At 58.0% G+C, this 19,020-nt stretch overlaps 1 protein-coding gene across 2 annotated transcripts in view; it reads right to left on the reverse strand.

Annotated features, from left to right (window-relative positions):
- Positions 1-351: 351 nt before the first annotated feature.
- Positions 352-19,020, reverse strand: part of LOC116956750 (phospholipid-transporting ATPase IF-like) — a 105,931-nt gene continuing 87,262 nt past the window's right edge. Inside the window, exons 26-30 of one of the 2 annotated variants that reach the window (XM_076058009.1) lie at positions 16,384-16,449; positions 14,359-14,462; positions 13,004-13,160; positions 5,167-5,261; positions 489-597 (exon numbers count right to left, since the gene is read on the reverse strand). In XM_076058009.1, coding sequence (XP_075914124.1) covers positions 594-597; positions 5,167-5,261; positions 13,004-13,160; positions 14,359-14,462; positions 16,384-16,449 — 426 coding nt within the window. In that variant the 3' untranslated portion in view covers positions 489-593. Of the gene's footprint in view, positions 598-5,166; positions 5,262-13,003; positions 13,161-14,358; positions 14,463-16,383; positions 16,450-19,020 lie in introns of both variants that reach the window. The other variant, XM_076058008.1, reaches the window with a different exon arrangement.

Consider the following 19,020-nt stretch of genomic DNA (forward strand, 5'->3'; position numbering starts at 1 on the left):
CACCACGACCACCACCACCACCACCCTCACCACCACCACCACCGCCACCACCACCACCACCGCCACCGCCACCACCACCACCACGACCACCACCACCACCACCCTCACCACCACCACCGCCACCACCACCACCACCACCACCGCCACCGCCACCACCACCACCACGACCACCACCACCACCACCCTCACCACCACCACCACCGCCACCACCACCACCACCGCCACCGCCACCACCACCACCACGACCACCACCACCACCACCCTCACCACCACCACCGCCACCACCACCACCACCACCACCGCCACCGCCACCACCACCACCACGACCACCACCGCCACCACCACCACCACCACGCTCGCCCCTCGTCACACGCTCGTCTCTCCCCGCAGGCCGCCCAGCGCCACCGTGCCGGGCGCGCCCACCCACGTGACCCCCACCCCCCCCACCGCCCCCACCCCCCCCCTCGCCGCTGGGTCCGCCGGGAGGGCCGCCGCCGAGCGTGGCGCCAGCGGCGTGCGCTCACCACCGCCACGCCACCACCGCCTCCACCGCCTCCACCGCCACGGCCGCAGCCTCGCCAGCGTCCCACTCATCATCTAGGGTGGGCAGCGGGGGGGAGAGGGGGACAGGGGGGAGAGGTGACAGTGAGTGACATCACAGCCGCAGCAGCCTTTATTCAAGCATGTGAGACATCGTCAGCGTCGTCAGCGTCGATGATCGTGACGTCGATGATCGTGACGACGATGATCGTGATGACGACGATGATGATGACGACGACGATGACGTTTCAGCCGTGGGGACCCCGTGGGGACCGGCCGTGCGAGAGAGAGGGGTGGTGGTGGTGGTGGTAGTGGTGGTGGTGGTGGTAGTGGTGGTAGTGGTGGTGGTAGTGGTGGTGGTAGTGGTGGTGGTGGTAGTAGTGGTGGTGGTAGTGGTAGTGGTGGTAGTGGTGGTGGCGGTGGTGGTGGTAGTGGTGGTAGTGGTGGTGGCGGTGGTGGTGGTAGTGGTGGTAGTGGTGGTGGCGGTAGTGGTGGTGGTAGTGGTGGTGGCGGTGGTGGTGGTGGTAGTGGTGGTAGTGGTGGTGGCGGTAGTGGTGGTGGTAGTGGTGGTAGTGGTGGTGGCGGTAGTGGTGGTGGTAGTGGTGGTGGCGGTGGTGGTGGTGGTAGTGGTGGTAGTGGTGGTGGCGGTAGTGGTGGTGGTAGTGGTGGTGGTGGTGATGGTGGTAGTAGTGGTGGTGGTGGTGGTAGTGGTGGTAGTGGTGGTGGTAGTGGTGGTGGTAGTGGTGGTAGTGGTAGTAGTGGTGGTGGTGGTAGTGGTGGTAGTGGTGGTGGTAGTGGTGGTGGTGGTAGTAGTGGTGGTGGTAGTGGTAGTGGTGGTAGTGGTGGTGGCGGTGGTGGTGGTAGTGGTGGTAGTGGTGGTGGCGGTGGTGGTGGTAGTGGTGGTAGTGGTGGTGGCGGTAGTGGTGGTGGTAGTGGTGGTGGCGGTGGTGGTGGTGGTAGTGGTGGTAGTGGTGGTGGCGGTAGTGGTGGTGGTAGTGGTGGTGGTGGTGATGGTGGTAGTAGTGGTGGTGGTGGTGGTAGTGGTGGTAGTGGTGGTGGTAGTGGTGGTGGTAGTGGTGGTAGTGGTAGTAGTGGTGGTGGTGGTAGTGGTGGTAGTGGTGGTGGTAGTGGTGGTGGTAGTGGTAGTGGTGGTAGTGGTGGTGGTAGTGGTGGCGGTAGTGGTGGTAGTGGTGGTGGTGGTGGTGATGGTGGTAGTAGTGGTGGTGGTGGTGGTAGTGGTGGTAGTGGTGGTGGCGGTGGTGGTGGTAGTGGTGGTGGCGGTGGTGGTGGTAGTGGTGGTAGTGGTGGTGGCGGTAGTGGTGGTGGTAGTGGTGGTGGTGGTGATGGTGGTAGTAGTGGTGGTGGTGGTGGTAGTGGTGGTAGTGGTGGTGGTAGTGGTGGTGGTAGTGGTGGTAGTGGTAGTAGTGGTGGTGGTGGTAGTGGTGGTAGTGGTGGTGGTAGTGGTGGTGGTAGTGGTGGTAGTGGTGGTGGCGGTGGTGGTAGTGGTGGTGGTAGTGGTAGTAGTGGTGGTAGTGGTGGTAGTGGTGGTGGTAGTGGTGGTGGTAGTGGTGGTGGCGGTGGTGGTGGTAGTGGTGGTAGTGGTGGTGGTGGTAGTGGTGGTGGTAGTGGTGGTGGTAGTGGTAGTAGTGGTGATGGTGGTGGTGGTAGTGGTGGTGTTGGTAGTGGTAGTAGTGGTGATGGTGGTGTTGGTGGTGGTGGTAGTGGTGTTGGTGGTGGTGTTGGTAGTGGTAGTAGTGGTGGTGGTAGTGGTGGTAGTGGTGTTGGTGGTGGTGTTGGTAGTGGTAGTAGTGGTGATGGTGGTGTTGGTGGTGGTGGTGTTGGTATTGGTAGTAGTGGTGATGGTGGTGTTGGTGGTGGTGGTGTTGGTAGTGGTGGTGGTAGTAGTGGTGTTGGTAGTGGTGGTAGTGATGGTAGTAGTGGTGGTGGTAGTGGTAGTGGTGTTGGTGGTGGTGTTGGTAGTGGTAGTAGTGGTGATGGTGGTGTTGGTGGTGGTGGTGTTGGTAGTGGTGGTGGTAGTAGTGGTGTTGGTAGTGGTGGTAGTGATGGTAGTAGTGGTGGTGGTAGTGGTAGTGGTGTTGGTGGTGGTGTTGGTAGTGGTAGTAGTGGTGATGGTGGTGTTGGTAGTAGTGGTGATGGTGGTGGTAGTGGTAGTGGTGGTGTTGGTGGTGGTGGTGGTGTTGGTGGTGGTAGTGGTGGTAGTGGTGGTGGTAGTGGTGGTGGTGGTGTTGGTGGTGGTAGTGGTGGTAGTGGTGGTGTTGGTGGTGGTAGTGGTGGTGTTGGTGGTGGTAGTGGTAGTAGTGGTGGTGGTGGTGATGGTGGTGATGGTGGTGGTGGTGGTGGTGATGTTGGTGGTGGTGGTGGTGGACACACCGCCCTGCGCTGAGCCTTGCAAGCGGCGCCGCTCAGCCGCCAGTCCATTGTGGGGGGGGGGGGGGGGGGGGCTGGCACACCCCACTTGTGTTGTGGTGACGCTGCCGGTGTTGGTGCTGTGTTGGTGTTGTGTTGGTGCCGTGTTGGTGCTGTGTTGGTGCTGTGTTGGTGCTGTGTTGGTGCTGTGTTGGTGCTGTGTTGGTGCTGTGTTGGTGCAGTGTTGGTGCTGTGTTGGTGCTGTGTTGGTGCCGTGTTGGTGCCGTGTTTGGTGCTGTGTTGGTGCTGTGTTGGTGCTGTGTTGGTGTTGCGTTGGCGCTGTGTTGGTGCAGTGTTGGCGCAGTGTTGGCGCAGTGTTGGCGCTGTGTTGGTGCCGTGTTGGTGCCGTGTTTGGTGCTGTGTTGGTGCAGTGTTGGTGTTGTGTTGGTGCTGTGTTGGTGCCGTGTTGGTGCTGTGTTGGTGCTGTGTTGGTGTTGTGTTGGTGCTGTGTTGGTGTTGTGTTGGTGCAGTGTTGGTGCTGTGTTGGTGCTGTGTTGGTGTTGGTGCTGTGTTGGTGTTGTGTTGGTGTTGCGTTGGTGTTGTGTTGGTGTTGTGTTGGTGTTGTGTTGGTGCTGTGATGGTGCTGTGTTGGTGCTGTGTTGGTGCAGTGTTGGTGCTGTGTTGGCGCTGTGTTGGTGCTGTTGTTGGTGCTGTGTTGGTGCAGTGTTGGCGCTGTGTTGGTGTTGTGTTGGTGCTGTGTTGGTGCAGTGTTGGTGCAGTGTTGGTGCTGTGTTGGTGCAGTGTTGGTGCAGTGTTGGTGCTGTGTTGGTGCTGTGTTGGTGCTGTGTTGGTGTTGGTGCTGTGTTGGTGCAGTGTTGGTGCAGTGTTGGTGCTGTGTTGGTGCTGTGTTGGTGCTGTGTTGGTGCTGTGTTGGTGCTGTGTTGGTGTTGGTGCTGTGTTGGTGCAGTGTTGGTGCAGTGTTGGTGCAGTGTTGGTGCTGTGTTGGTGCTGTGTTGGTGCAGTGTTGGCGCAGTGTTGGCGCAGTGTTGGCGCTGTGTTGGTGCCGTGTTGGTGCCGTGTTTGGTGCTGTGTTGGTGCAGTGTTGGTGTTGTGTTGGTGCTGTGTTGGTGCCGTGTTGGTGCCGTGTTGGTGTTGTGTTGGTGTTGTGTTGGTGCTGTGTTGGTGTTGTGTTGGTGCTGTGTTGGTGCTGTGTTGGTGCAGTGTTGGTGTTGTGTTGGTGCTGTGTTGGTGCCGTGTTGGTGCCGTGTTGGTGTTGTGTTGGTGTTGTGTTGGTGCTGTGTTGGTGTTGTGTTGGTGCCGTGTTGGTGTTGTGGTGACGCTGCCGGTGTTGGTGCAGTGTTGGTGCAGTGTTGGCGCTGTGTTGGTGCGGTGTTGGTGCTGTGTTGGTGCCGTGTTGGTGCCGTGTTTGGTGCTGTGTTGGTGCTGTGTTGGTGCTGTGTTGGTGCTGTGTTGGTGTTGCGTTGGCGCTGTGTTGGTGCAGTGTTGGTGCAGTGTTGGCGCTGTGTTGGTGCTGTGTTGGTGCTGTGTTGGTGCTGTGTTGGTGCTGTGTTGGTGTTGTGTTGGTGCTGTGTTGGTGTTGTGTTGGTGCAGTGTTGGTGCTGTGTTGGTGCTGTGTTGGTGTTGGTGCTGTGTTGGTGTTGTGTTGGTGTTGCGTTGGTGTTGTGTTGGTGTTGTGTTGGTGTTGTGTTGGTGCTGTGATGGTGCTGTGTTGGTGCTGTGTTGGTGCAGTGTTGGTGCTGTGTTGGCGCTGTGTTGGTGCTGTTGTTGGTGCTGTGTTGGTGCAGTGTTGGCGCTGTGTTGGTGTTGTGTTGGTGCTGTGTTGGTGCAGTGTTGGTGCAGTGTTGGTGCTGTGTTGGTGCAGTGTTGGTGCAGTGTTGGTGCTGTGTTGGTGCTGTGTTGGTGCTGTGTTGGTGTTGGTGCTGTGTTGGTGCAGTGTTGGTGCAGTGTTGGTGCTGTGTTGGTGCTGTGTTGGTGCTGTGTTGGTGCTGTGTTGGTGCTGTGTTGGTGTTGGTGCTGTGTTGGTGCAGTGTTGGTGCAGTGTTGGTGCAGTGTTGGTGCTGTGTTGGTGCTGTGTTGGTGCTGTGTTGGTGCTGTGTTGGTGTTGTGTTGGTGCTGTGTTGGTGTTGTGTTGGTGTTGTGTTGGTGTTGTGTTGGTGTTGTGTTGGGGCTGTGTTGGTGCTGTGTTGGTGCTGTGTTGGTGCTGTGTTGGTGCTGCGTTGGTGCTGTGGCCGGAGTTACGTGGCTGGGGAGGGAACGTAGAATGGCTGGTCGTCATCCTCCCTGAGTCTGACCCGTGACCCCCGTGACCTCTCACACCACTCCACGCAGAGCCCCTAGAGCGCAGGGGATGGGGGTCAAGGGTCAAGGGTCAGGCTCTACGCTAGGGCCAAAGTCTAAGGGTTAGCGTCGGTGTTAGGTGCTGGGTCGGGTTGGCGGTCAGGGATCGAGATTGCTACGACCCCGCCACCGTTTTTGTGTTTTTACTTCACCAGTCAAGGCTGTCACAAGGTGTGAAACAAACGCAGCAAGGGGGACCTGCTGATGGAGGACTAAGAGCAGCAGCAGTAGCAGTACCAGCAGCAGCAGCAGCTGCAGCAGCAGCAGTAGCAGCAGTAGCAGGCAGCAGCAGAAGCAGCAGCTGCAGCAGCAGCAGCTGCAGCAGCAGCAGTAGCAGCACCAGCAGCAGCAGCAGTAGCAGCAGCAGCAGCTGCAGCAGCAGCAGCAGCTGCAGCAGCAGCAGCAGCTGCAGCAGCTGCAGCAGCAGCAGCTGCAGCAGCAGCAGCAGCTGCAGCAGCAGCAGCTGCAGCTGCAGCAGCTGCAGCAGCAGCAGTAGCAGCACCAGCAGCAGCAGCAGTAGCAGCAGCTGCAGTAGCAGCTGCAGCTGCAGCAGTAGCAGCAGCAGCAGTAGCAGCTGCAGCAGCAGCTGCAGCAGCAGCTGCAGCAGCAGCAGCAGCAGCAGCAAGAGTTCACGTCGGACTTTTTGGCGGTGCCCAACAACCCCGTCGCGCTCGCTCCGGCAGCTCTCTCTTTCAGAAGCCATCACAAACGGTGGCTCAACGAGGACGGAGCGGCCTATCTTATCCGTAGGCGTGCCGACGCCGACTTCCAAACGTGGAGGGCGGCAGCGGCGGCGGCGGCGGCGAAAAGCCGCAGGAAAACCGGAGAGAAATTCCACGCGACCCCGGCGAGAGAGAGAGAGAGACGCACGCAGACTGCAAATATACAGCGGTCGTGATCACGGTCGGGATCGAACCCACGACCTCCTGCGTACCAGGCGAGGTAGTCAACATCTCCTAGCCACCGTGATGATGATGATGAGAGAGAGACGCAGACTCCACAAATACAGCAGCAGGCATCGTCAGGGTCGGGATGGAACCCACGACCTCCTGCGTACCAGGCGAGGTAGTTAACATCTAATAGCCACAGTGATGATGATGATGATAGAGACACGTGGAAATTCCAATGATACAGGCGTCAGGGTCGGGATCGAACCCACGACCTCCTGTATACCAGGCGAGGTAGTCAACATCTCTCAGGGTAATCGAACCCACGACCTCCTGTACACCAGGCGAGGTAGTTAACATCTCCTAGCCACCGTGATGATGATGATGATGATGAGAGACAGAGACGCAGACTGCAAATATACAGCAGCAGTCGTGATCAGGGTCGGGATCGAACCCACGACTTCCTGTGTACCAGGCGAGGCAGTCAACATCTCCTAGCCACCATTAGAGTTAGGGTTGGAGGCCTTGGGGTCGGGGGTCGTGCGAAGCTCAGGGTTTGACGTTGAGTCAAGGTCACGAATTGAGGTCAGGCGAGAGTGATCGTGAGTGGGACGAGTTTGAGGGCTGTCGGGGCCTGGGTGAGGCTCGCCGGGGCTAGGGTTATGGTGGGGGTTAGGGTCGGGCCCAGGACGAGTGACGTGCCTGTGTAGCGGATAGGTTCGTGGTTACGCACACACCAACAAAGACAAAAGATCCCCCCCCCACCGCGTAGCCTTTTAATGTAGGGGCAAAGTGCTGTTAGCGAGCAGCACCTATGAAGGCCGGCACTGCACACGAGGGGGTGGGTGGCCAGCAACACGCCCGGCCGCCTTTGTCTCCCCAGTGGCGATGTTGACTAAACACCGCACCAGGTACTCGTTTGGGCCCGAGTCAACCTAGGGGAGGCCCGGCACCGGTTCAGATAATCGTCACCGGTGCTGGCCGTGAGCGGGAATCGAACTCCGGCCTGCCGGGTTCCTAGCGCAGCGTAGCGCTCACCACTACACCCACCGCTCCCCACAACTACTGCCACACACAGACACAAAGATAAAGATCCCCCGTATAGCCTTAACAGACTGTAGGGGCAAAGTGCTGTTAGCGAGCAGCACCTATGAAGGCCGGCACTGCACACGAGGGGGTGGGTGGCCACCACCACGCCCGACCGCCTTTGTCTCCCCAGTGGCAATATTTTTATCCACCGCGCCAGCTACTCATTTGAGGCCGAGTCGACCTAGGGGAGGCCCGGCACCGGTTCAGATAATCGTCACCGGTGCTGGCCGTGAGCGGGAATCGAACCCCGGGTCGCCAGGTTCACAGCGCAGAGTAGCGCTAACCGCTACACCACCGCTCCCCACGCGCACACAGACACACCGTACACACCACACAAAGACAACAACAACCGCCATTCGCCCCGCAACACCACCGCTCCCCACACAGAGACACGCACACAGACACACCGTACACACCACACAAAGACAACAACAACAACAACCGCCATTCGCCCCGCTACACTACCGCTCCCCACACAGACATGCACACACACACACCGTACACACCACACACAGACAACAACAACAACAACCGCCATTCGCCCCGCTACACCACCGCTCCCCACACAGACACACGCACACAGAGACACACCGTACACACCACACACAGACAACAACAACAACAACCGCCATTCGCCCCACTACACCACCGCTCCCCACACAGACACGCACACAGACACACCGTACACACCACACACAGACAACAACAACCGCCATTCGCCCCGCTACACTACCGCTCCTCACACAGACACACGCACACAGACACACCGTACACACCACACAACAACAACAACAACAACCGCCATTCGCCCCGCTACACCACCGCTCCCCACACAGACACGCACACACACAGACACACCGTACACACCACACACAGACAACAACAACAACCGCCATTCGCCCCGCTACACTACCGCTCCCCACACAGACACACGCACACACACACACACACACCGTACACACCACACAAACACAACAACAACAACAACCGCCATTCGCCCCGCTACACCACCGCTCCCCACACAGACACACGCACACACACACAGACACACACCGTACACACCACACACAGACAACAACAACAACCGCCATTCGCCCCGCTACACTACCGCTCCCCACACAGACACACGCACAGACACACCGTACACACCACACACAGACAACAACAACCGCCATTCGCCCCGCTACACTACCGCTCCTCACACAGACACACGCACACAGACACACCGTACACACCACACAACAACAACAACAACAACCGCCATTCGCCCCGCTACACCACCGCTCCCCACACAGACACGCACACACACAGACACACCGTACACACCACACACAGACAACAACAACAACCGCCATTCGCCCCGCTACACTACCGCTCCCCACACAGACACACGCACGCACACACAGACACACCGTACACACCACACAAAGACAACAACAACAACAACCGCCATTCGCCCCGCTACACCACCGCTCCCCACACAGACACACACAGACACACGCACACACACACACCGTACACACCACACAACAACAACAACCGCCATTCGCCAACTGAGTGGCGGTGACGGCACTTGCCCCGACGGCCTACTGCAGGCGACGCGCGGGGGGGCTTGGTGCGTCTCTGCGTCTCTCTGTCTCTGAACCCAATTCCGAGACGTGCACCGCCCCTGCGGGCACCCAAGCGGGCCAACGTTTCCGCAGTGCCCATCGGCGTCAACGCCACCCTCCACGGCCCACGCGGGAGTGGGCGACAGAGAGGTAACCTCTGGTGCACGCACAGCAGAGGGCAGCGTCTCACGCTCGCTAGGGACACATCCACGTGCATCGGGTCCTGTCAGTGGTAGGGGGTGGCGATGGTTGTTGTTGTTGTTGTTGCTGTGTGTGTGGTCTAGCCTAGGGGCACCCCCAGTGGCAGCTGTCCCCGTGCATCGGTCCTGTCAGTAGTAGGGGGTGGTGATGATTGACTGCTGTGTGGTCTAGCCTAGGGGCACCCCCAGTGGCAGCTGTCCCCGTGCATCGGTCCTGTCAGTAGTAGGGGTGGCGATGGTTGTTGCTGTGTGGGTCTAGCCTAGGGGCACCCCCAGTGGCAGCTGTCCCTGTGCATTGGTCTGTCAGTAGTAGGGGTGGTGATGGTTGTTGCTGTGTGGTCTAGCCTAGGGGCACCCCCAGTGACAGCTGTCCCTGTGCATCAGTCTGTCAGTAGGAGGGGTGGTGATGATTGTTGTTGTTGTATGGTCTAGCCTAGGGGCACCCCCAGCGGCAGCTGTCTCTGTGCATCAGTCTGTCTGTAGTAGAGAGTGGTGATGGTTGACTGCTGCTGTGTGGGTCTAGCCTAGGGGCACCCCCAGTGGCAGCTGTCCCTGTGCATCAGTCTGTCAGTAGTAGGGGGTGGTGATGATTGACTGCTGTGTGGTCTAGCCTAGGGGCACCCCCAGTGGCAGCTGTCCCTGTGCATCAGTCTGTCAGTAGTAGGGGTGGTGATGATTGCTGCTGCTGTGTGGATCTAGCCTAGGGGCACCCCCAGTGGCAGCTGTCCCTGTGCATCAGTCTGTCAGTAGTAGGGGTGGTGATGATTGCTGCTGCTGTGTGGGTCTAGCCTAGGGGCACCCCCAGTGGCAGCTGTCTCTGTGCATCAGTCTGTCAGTAGTAGAGGTGGCGATGGTTGTTGCTGTGTGGGTCTAGCCTAGGGGCACCCCCAGTGGCAGCTGTCTCTGTGCATCAGTCTGACAGTAGTAGGGGTGGTGATGATTGTTGCCGCTGTGTGGGTCTAGCCTAGGGGCACCCCCAGTGACAGCTGTCTCTGTGCATCAGTCTGTCAGTAGTAGGGGTGGTGATGGTTGTTGTTGCTGTTGTATGGTCTAGCCTAGGGGCACCCCCAGTGGCAGCTGTCCCTGTGCATCAGTCTGTCAGTAGTAGGGGGTGGTGATGGTTGTTGCCGCTGTGTGGGTCTAGCCTAGGGGCACCCCCAGTGACAGCTGTCCCTGTGCATCGGTCCTGTCAGTAGTAGGGGTGGTGATGATTGACTGCTGTGTGGGTCTAGCCTAGGGGCACCCCCAGTGGCAGCTGTCCCTGTGCATCAGTCTGTCAGTAGTAGGGGTGGTGATGGTTGCTGCTGTGTGTGGGTCTAGCCTAGGGGCACCCCCAGTGGCAGCTGTCTCTGTGCATCAGTCTGTCAGTAGTAGGGGGTGGTGATGGTTGCTGCTGTGTGGTCTAGCCTAGGGGCACCCCCAGTGGCAGCTGTCCCTGTGCATCAGTCTGTCAGTAGTAGGGGTGGTGATGATTGTTGCTGCTGCTGTGTGTGGGTCTAGCCTAGGGGCACCCCCAGTGACAGCTGTCCCTGTGCATCAGTCTGTCAGTAGTAGGGGTGGTGATGATTGTTGCCGCTGTGTGGGTCTAGCCTAGGGGCACCCCCAGTGGCAGCTGTCCCTGTGCATCAGTCTGTCAGTAGTAGGGGTGGTGATGATTGCTGCTGTGTGGTCTAGCCTAGTGGCACCCCCAGTGGCAGCTGTCCCTGTGCATCAGTCTGACAGTAGTAGGGGGTGGTGATGATTGCTGCTGCTGTGTGGGTCTAGCCTAGGGGCACCCCCAGTGGCAGCTGTCCCTGTGCATCAGTCTGTCAGTAGTAGGGGTGGTGATGACTGCTGTGTGTGGGTCTAGCCTAGGGGCACCCCCAGCGGCAGCTGTCCCTGTGCATCAGTCTGTCAGTAGTAGGGGGTGGTGATGGTTGCTGCTGTGTGGTCTAGCCTAGGGGCACCCCCAGTGGCAGCTGTCCCTGTGCATCAGTCTGTCAGTAGTAGGGGTGGTGATGATTGTTGCTGCTGCTGTGTGTGGGTCTAGCCTAGGGGCACCCCCAGTGACAGCTGTCCCTGTGCATCAGTCTGTCAGTAGTAGGGGTGGTGATGATTGCTGCTGCTGTGTGGATCTAGCCTAGGGGCACCCCCAGCGGCAGCTGTCCCTGTGCATCAGTTTGTCAGTAGTAGGGGGTGGTGATGATTGACTGCTGTGTGTGGGTCTAGCCTAGGGGCACCCCCAGTGGCAGCTGTCCCTGTGCATCAGTCTGTCAGTAGTAGTGGGTGGTGATGATTGTTGCTGCTGTGTGGGTCTAGCCTAGGGGCACCCCCAGTGACAGCTGTCTCTGTGCATCAGTCTGTCTGTAGTAGAGGGTGGTGATGGTTGACTGCTGCTGTGTGGGTCTAGCCTAGGGGCACCCCCAGTGGCAGCTGTCCCTGTGCATCAGTCTGTCAGTAGTAGGGGGTGGTGATGATTGACTGCTGTGTGGTCTAGCCTAGGGGCACCCCCAGTGGCAGCTGTCCCTGTGCATCAGTCTGTCAGTAGTAGGGGTGGTGATGATTGCTGCTGCTGTGTGGGTCTAGCCTAGGGGCACCCCCAGCGGCAGCTGCCCCTGTGCATCAGTTTGTCAGTAGTAGGGGTGGTGATGGTTGTTGCTGTTGTATGGTCTAGCCTAGGGGCACCCCCAGTGGCAGCTGTCCCTGTGCATCAGTCTGTCAGTAGTAGGGGTGGTGATGGTTGACTGCTCTGTGGGTCTAGCCTAGGGGCACCCCCAGTGGCAGCTGTCCCTGTGCATCAGTCTGTCAGTAGCAGGGGTGGTGATGGTTGCTGCTGTGTGGTCTAGCCTAGGGGCACCCCCAGTGGCAGCTGTCCCTGTGCATCAGTCTGTCAGTAGTAGGGGTGGCGATAATTGCTGCTGCTGTGTGGGTCTAGCCTAGGGGCACCCCCAGTGGCAGCTGTCCCTGTGCATCAGTCTGTCAGTAGTAGGGGTGGTGATGGTTGTTGCTGTGTGGTCTAGCCTAGAGGCACCCCCAGTGGCAGCTGTCCCTGTGCATCAGTCTGTCAGTAGTAGGGGTGGTGATGATTGACTGCTGTGTGGGTCTAGCCTAGGGGCACCCCCAGTGGCAGCTGTCCCTGTGCATCAGTCTGTCAGTAGTAGGGGTGGTGATGATTGACTGCTGTGTGGGTCTAGCCTAGGGGCACCCCCAGTGGCAGCTGCCCCTGTGCATCAGTCTGTCAGTAGTAGTGGGTGGTGATGATTGTTGCTGCTGCTGTGGGTCTAGCCTAGGGGCACCCCCAGTGGCAGCTGTCCCTGTGCATCAGTCTGTCAGTAGTAGGGGTGGTGATGATTGTTGCTGCTGCTGTGTGTGGGTCTAGCCTAGGGGCACCCCCAGCGGCAGCTGCCCCTGTGCATCAGTCTCAGTAGTAGGGGGTGGTGATGATTGCTGCTGTGTGGTCTAGCCTAGGGGCACCCCCAGTGGTAGCTGTCTCTGTGCATCAGTCTGTCAGTAGTAGGGGTGGTGATGATTGCTGCTGCTGTGTGGGTCTAGCCTAGGGGCACCCCCAGTGGCAGCTGTCTCTGTGCATCAGTCTGTCAGTAGTAGGGGTGGTGATGATTGACTGCTGTGTGGGTCTAGCCTAGGGGCACCCCCAGTGGCAGCTGTCCCTGTGCATCAGTCTGTCAGTAGTAGGGGGTGGTGATGATTGCTGCTGCTGTGTGGGTCTAGCCTAGGGGCACCCCCAGTGGCAGCTGTCCCTGTGCATCAGTCTGTCAGTAGTAGTGGGTGGTGATGATTGTTGCCGCTGTGTGGGTCTAGCCTAGGGGCACCCCCAGCGGCAGCTGTCCCTGTGCATCAGTCTGTCAGTAGTAGTGGGTGGTGATGATTGTTGCTGCTGCTGTGTGTGGGTCTAGCCTATGGGCACCCCCAGCGGCAGCTGCCCCTGTGTGCGTGCGACCACCTCCCCCCTCACCTGGGCGCCCGCTGGCCACGCGTGTCCCCCTGCGACTGAGCGGAAGACGTCCGGCACGAGGCAAGCGGTGACCAGCAGCACCGTGCCCAGCCACAGCGAGAGGCTGGACAGCAGCTCGGCAAACACGCCCCGCATGCCCTGTGCCTTAAGCAGCGGCCTGCGGCGTTGCGCGCACGGCATCACACACACACACACAGACACACACACACACACACAGACACACACACACACAGACACACACACAGACACACGCACACACACACAGACACACACACACACACACACAGACACACACACACACAGACACACACACACACACACAGACACACACACAGACACACACACATACACACAGACACACACACACACAGACACACACACACACACACAGACACACACACAGACACACACACACAGACACACATACAGACACACACACACACACACAGACACACACATACACACAGACACACACGGCATCACACACACACACAGACACGCAGACACACACACAGACACACACACACAGACACACACACACACACAGACACACACACAGACACACACACAGACACACACACAGACACACACACGCACACACACATGCACACACACACACGCACACACACACGCATGCACGCACACAAACACACACACGGCGTCACACATACACACGCACACGCACGGCGTCACACGCGCGGTGTCACACACGCGCGGTGTCACACACACGCACGGCATCACACGCACGGTGTGTGTGTGCGTGTCTCCGTGCGCGTGTCTCCGTGTCTCCGTGCGCGTGTCTCCGTGTCTCCGTGCGCGTGTCTCCGTGTCTCCGTGTGTGTGTCTCCGTGTCTCCATGTGTCTCCGTGTGTGTGTGTCTCCGTGTCTCCGTGCGTGTGTCTCCGTGCGTGTGTCTCCGTGTCTCCGTGCGCGTATCTCCGTGTCTCCGTGCGCGTGTCTCCGTGTCTCCGTGCGCGTGTCTCCGTGTCTCCGTGTGTGTGTCTCCGTGTCTCCGTGTGCGTGTCTCCGTGTCTCCGTGTCTCCATGTCTCCGTGTGCATGTCTCCGTGTCTCCGTGTCTCCATGCGTGTGTCTCCATGTCTCCGTGTGCGTGTCTCCGTGTCTCCATGCGTGTGTCTCCGTGTCTCCATGTGCGTGTCTCCGTGTCTCCGTGCGCGTGTCTCCGTATCTCCGTGTCTCCGTGTCTCCGTGTCTCCGTGTGCGTGTCTCCGTGTCTCCGTGTCTCCGTGTGCGTGTCTCCGTGTCTCTGTGTCTCCGTGTGCGTGTCTCCGTGTCTCCGTGCGTGTGTCTCCGTGTCTCCGTGTCTCCGTGTCTCCGCGTCCCCGCGCGAGTCACCAGTGCACGCCGCCGTAGAAGAGCGAGAAGGCGACGTAGAAGATCAGCGTCCCCCACGTGACGAAGTGGTTCACCCACGTCCAGTAGCGAGTGTCCAGCGCCAGCTGGACACACGCGGGGTGGAGGGGGGGGCACAGGTGGTGCACCAGCCAGTCATCTCAGTCATCTCAGTCATCTCAGTCATCTCAGTCGTCTCAGTCATCTCAGTCGTCTCAGTCATCTCAGTCGTCTCAGTCGTCTCAGTCGTCTCAGTCGTCTCAGTCATCTCAGTCGTCTCAGTCGTCTCAGTCATCTCAGTCGTCTCAGTCGTCTCGGGCATCTCAGTCGTCTCAGTCGTCTCAGTCGTCTCAGTCATCTCAGTCATCTCAGTCGTCTCAGTCATCTCAGTCGTCTCAGTCATCTCAGTCGTCTCAGTCGTCTCAGTCATCTCAGTCATCTCAGTCATCTCAGTCGTCTCAGTCATCTCAGTCGTCTCAGTCGTCTCAGTCATCTCAGTCGTCTCAGTCATCTCAGTCGTCTCAGTCATCTCAGTCATCTCAGTCATCTCAGTCGGTCGTCTCAGTCATCTCAGTCGTCTCAGTCGTCTCAGTCATCTCAGTCGTCTCAGTCATCTCAGTCATCTCAGTCGTCTCAGTCATCTCAGTCGTCTCAGTCGTCTCAGTCGTCTCAGTCGTCTCAGTCGTCTCAGTCGTCTCAGTCATCTCAGTCATCTCAGTCGTCTCAGTCATCTCAGTCATCTCAGTCGTCTCAGTCGTCTCAGTCGTCTCAGTCATCTCAGTCGTCTCAGTCATCTCAGTCGTCTCAGTCGTCTCAGTCATCTCAGTCATCTCAGTCGTCTCAGTCGTCTCAGTCGTCTCAGTCGTCTCAGTCATCTCAGTCGTCTCAGTCATCTCAGTCATCTCAGTCGTTTCAGTCATCTCAGTCGTCTCAGTCGTCTCAGTCATCTCAGTCGTCTCAGTCGTCTCAGTCGTCTCAGTCATCTCAGTCGTCTCAGTCGTCTCAGTCGTCTCAGTCGTCTCAGTCGTCTCAGTCGTCTCAGTCATCTCAGTCTCAGTCATCTCAGTCGTCTCAGTCGTCTCACTCGTCTCAGTCGTCTCAGTCATCTCAGTCTCAGTCATCTCAGTCATCTCAGTCGTCTCAGTCGTCTCAGTCATCTCAGTCGTCTCAGTCATCTCAGTCGTCTCAGTCGTCTCAGTCATCTCAGTCGTCTCAGTCATCTCAGTCGTCTCAGTCATCTCAGTCTCAGTCATCTCAGTCATCTCAGTCATCTCAGTCATCTCAGTCATCTCAGTCGTCTCAGTCGTCTCAGTCGTCTCAGTCATCTCAGTCGTCTCAGTCGTCTCAGTCGTCTCAGTCGTCTCAGTCATCTCAGTCGTCTCACTCGTCTCAGTCATCTCAGTCGTCTCAGTCGTCTCAGTCATCTCAGTCATCTCAGTCGTCTCAGTCATCTCAGTCGTCTCAGTCGTCTCAGTCATCTCAGTCATCTCAGTCGTCTCACTCGTCTCAGTCGTCTCAGTCGTCTCAGTCATCTCAGTCGTCTCAGTCGTCTCAGTCATCTCAGTCGTCTCAGTCATCTCAGTCTCAGTCATCTCAGTCATCTCAGTCATCTCAGTCATCTCAGTCGTCTCAGTCGTCTCAGTCGTCTCAGTCGTCTCAGTCATCTCAGTCGTCTCACTCATCTCAGTCGTCTCAGTCGTCTCAGTCATCTCAGTCATCTCAGTCATCTCAGTCGTCTCAGTCGTCTCAGTCGTCTCAGTCGTCTCACTCATCTCAGTCATCTCAGTCATCTCAGTCGTCTCAGTCATCTCAGTCGTCTCAGTCATCTCAGTCATCTCAGTCAGTCGACCCGTGGCACCACCTGGGTCTGCCCCGTGGACCTCCTGCCAGCGGGCGTTCGACACTTCACGTGATAGCCTCAAGGTGCACATGGCCTGGCACGAGCGTCGTGGTGGTGATGTCACTTCGTGGCGAATGGCGGTTGGTGTTGGTGTTGGTGTTGTTGTTGTTGTGTCTCAGCGTGGTCACCTTCAGGTTGACGGTCACCACCAGGACAGTGAACACCAAGGTGCCCAGCTCCCAGTGTCCAAACACCTGCAACGGAACGCGCGGACGCATTTCAGCCGGAGCAGACCTAGGGGAGCGAGGGGGTGGCCAGCATCGCGCCCGACCGCCTTTGTCTCTCCCTGGCGCCGGTGCGGGACTCCGCACCGGGTACACACGCGCTGGTGTACACACACACACACGCTGGTGTGCACACACACACGCGCTGGTGTACACACACACACACGCTGGTGTACACACACACACACGCTGGTGTGCACACACACACACGCTGGTGTACACACACACACACGCTGGTGTACACACACACACACGCTGGTGTGCACACACACACACGCTGGTGTACACACACACACACGCTGGTGTACACACACACACACGCTGGTGTGCACACACACACACGCTGGTGTACACACACACACACGCTGGTGTACACACACACACACGCTGGTGTGCACACACACACACGCTGGTGTACACACACACACGCTGGTGTACACACACACATGCTGGTGTACACACACACACACATGCTGGTGTAGACACACACACACACACTGGTGTACACACACACACATGCTGGTGTATACACACACACGCGCTGGTGTACACACACACACACATGCTGGTGTACACACACACACGCGCTGGTGTACACACACACACACATGCTGGTGTACACACACACACGCGCTGGTGTACACACACACACACACACGCTGGTGTACACACACACACGCTGGTGTACACACACACACACAGACATGGACTGGTGTACACACACACACACATACGCTGGTGTACACACACACACACTGGTGTACACACACACACGCTGGTGTACACACACACACACAGACATGGACTGGTGTACACACACACACACACACGCTGGTGTACACACACACACACTGGTGTACACACACACACGCTGGTGTACACACACACACACGCGCTGGTGTAGACACACACACACACGCGCTGGTGTACACACACACACACTGGTGTACACACACACACACATGCTGGTGCACACAAACACACACACGCTGGTGTGTAATACACACACACACGCTGGTGTATACACACAAACACGCTGGTGTATACACACAAACGCTGGTGTACACACACACACACGCTGGTGTACACACACACACGCTGGTGTACACACACACACACGTGCTGGTGTACACAGACACACGTGCTGGTGTACACACACACACGTGCTGGTGTACACAGACACACGTGCTGGTGTACACACACACACACCCGCTGGTGTACACACACACACGCTGGTGCACACACGCACACACCCGCTGGTGTACACACACGCTGGTGTACACACACACACACACGCTGGTGTACACACACACACCCGCTGGTGTACACACACACACCCGCTGGTGTACACACATACACACTGGTGTACACACACTTACGCTGGTGTACGCGCACACGCACGCTGGTGTACACGCACACACACACACTGGTGTACACATACACACACGCTGGTGTACACACACACACACACAGACACACAGACACACACACACACACGCACAGACACACACAGACACACACACAGACACACACACATAGACACACACACATAGACACACAGACACACACACAGACACACAAACACACAAACACACACACAGACACACACACAGACACACACACAAAGACATACACACAGACAGACACACACACACAGACACACACACACAGACACAACAACAACAACAACAACCGCCATTCGCCACTAAGTGGCGGTGACGTCACCACGACGCTTGTGCCAGGCTATGTGCACCCTGAGGCCACGTGAAGTGTCGAACGCCCGCTGGCAGGAGGTCACGGGGCAGACCCAGGTGCCACGGGTCGACTGACTGAGATGACTGGCTGATGCACCACCTGTGCCCCCTACTGTGCCAACCTGCTGTGCTTTAGCCACCCGGCGCTCCGCTCGCTGTTGTGAGCGTCGCTCCTCCGCCCTCCGTTGTTGTTGGAGGGCGACTGCCTCCAACTGCCCAGTAGCATCCTTCACGAGCCTCCTCCACAGAGGCCGATCTTGACACCGCTGGTACCAGTCATCGGCAAGTCCACTCAGCTCCACGTCCTCCTGTACCACATCACTCCATCTCTTCTCTAGCCCGTGCCGCGCCCGCTTAGCCCCCTCAATCCGGCCAAACAAAAGCTGTTTCGGCATGCGGTGGCTGGGCATGCGGGCTACATGACCCAGCCATCGCAGCCTTGCCTGCCGGAGGAGCTCACCGATGGGACCCTGCCCAGATCTTTCAAGGATTTGTGAGCTCCTCACACAATCCAGTCTGGTTAAACCCAGGATGGATCGTAGGCAGGCCAGCCTAAATGTTTCTAACCGGCGAAGATGTTCCATTAGGGGGGTCCACGTTTCGCAAGCATAGAGAAGGGAGGGAATGACCGTGGCCGAGAAGACCTGAAGCTTAGTGCGGAGCGACAGACCAGGTAGCTTCCACACAGCGTTACGCAACCGATGAAAAGATATTGCCGCTCGACTGATTCGGAGTGAGACCTCTGCTGTTAAACTGGAGCCAGTCATAAGCACACTGCCCAGGTATG

The sequence above is a fragment of the Petromyzon marinus genome (assembly GCF_048934315.1).
Source record: "Petromyzon marinus isolate PM22_M1 ecotype Great Lakes invasive population chromosome 67 unlocalized genomic scaffold, UKy_Petmar_22M1.pri1.0 chr67_unloc.4, whole genome shotgun sequence".
NCBI lineage: Eukaryota > Metazoa > Chordata > Hyperoartia > Petromyzontiformes > Petromyzontidae > Petromyzon > Petromyzon marinus.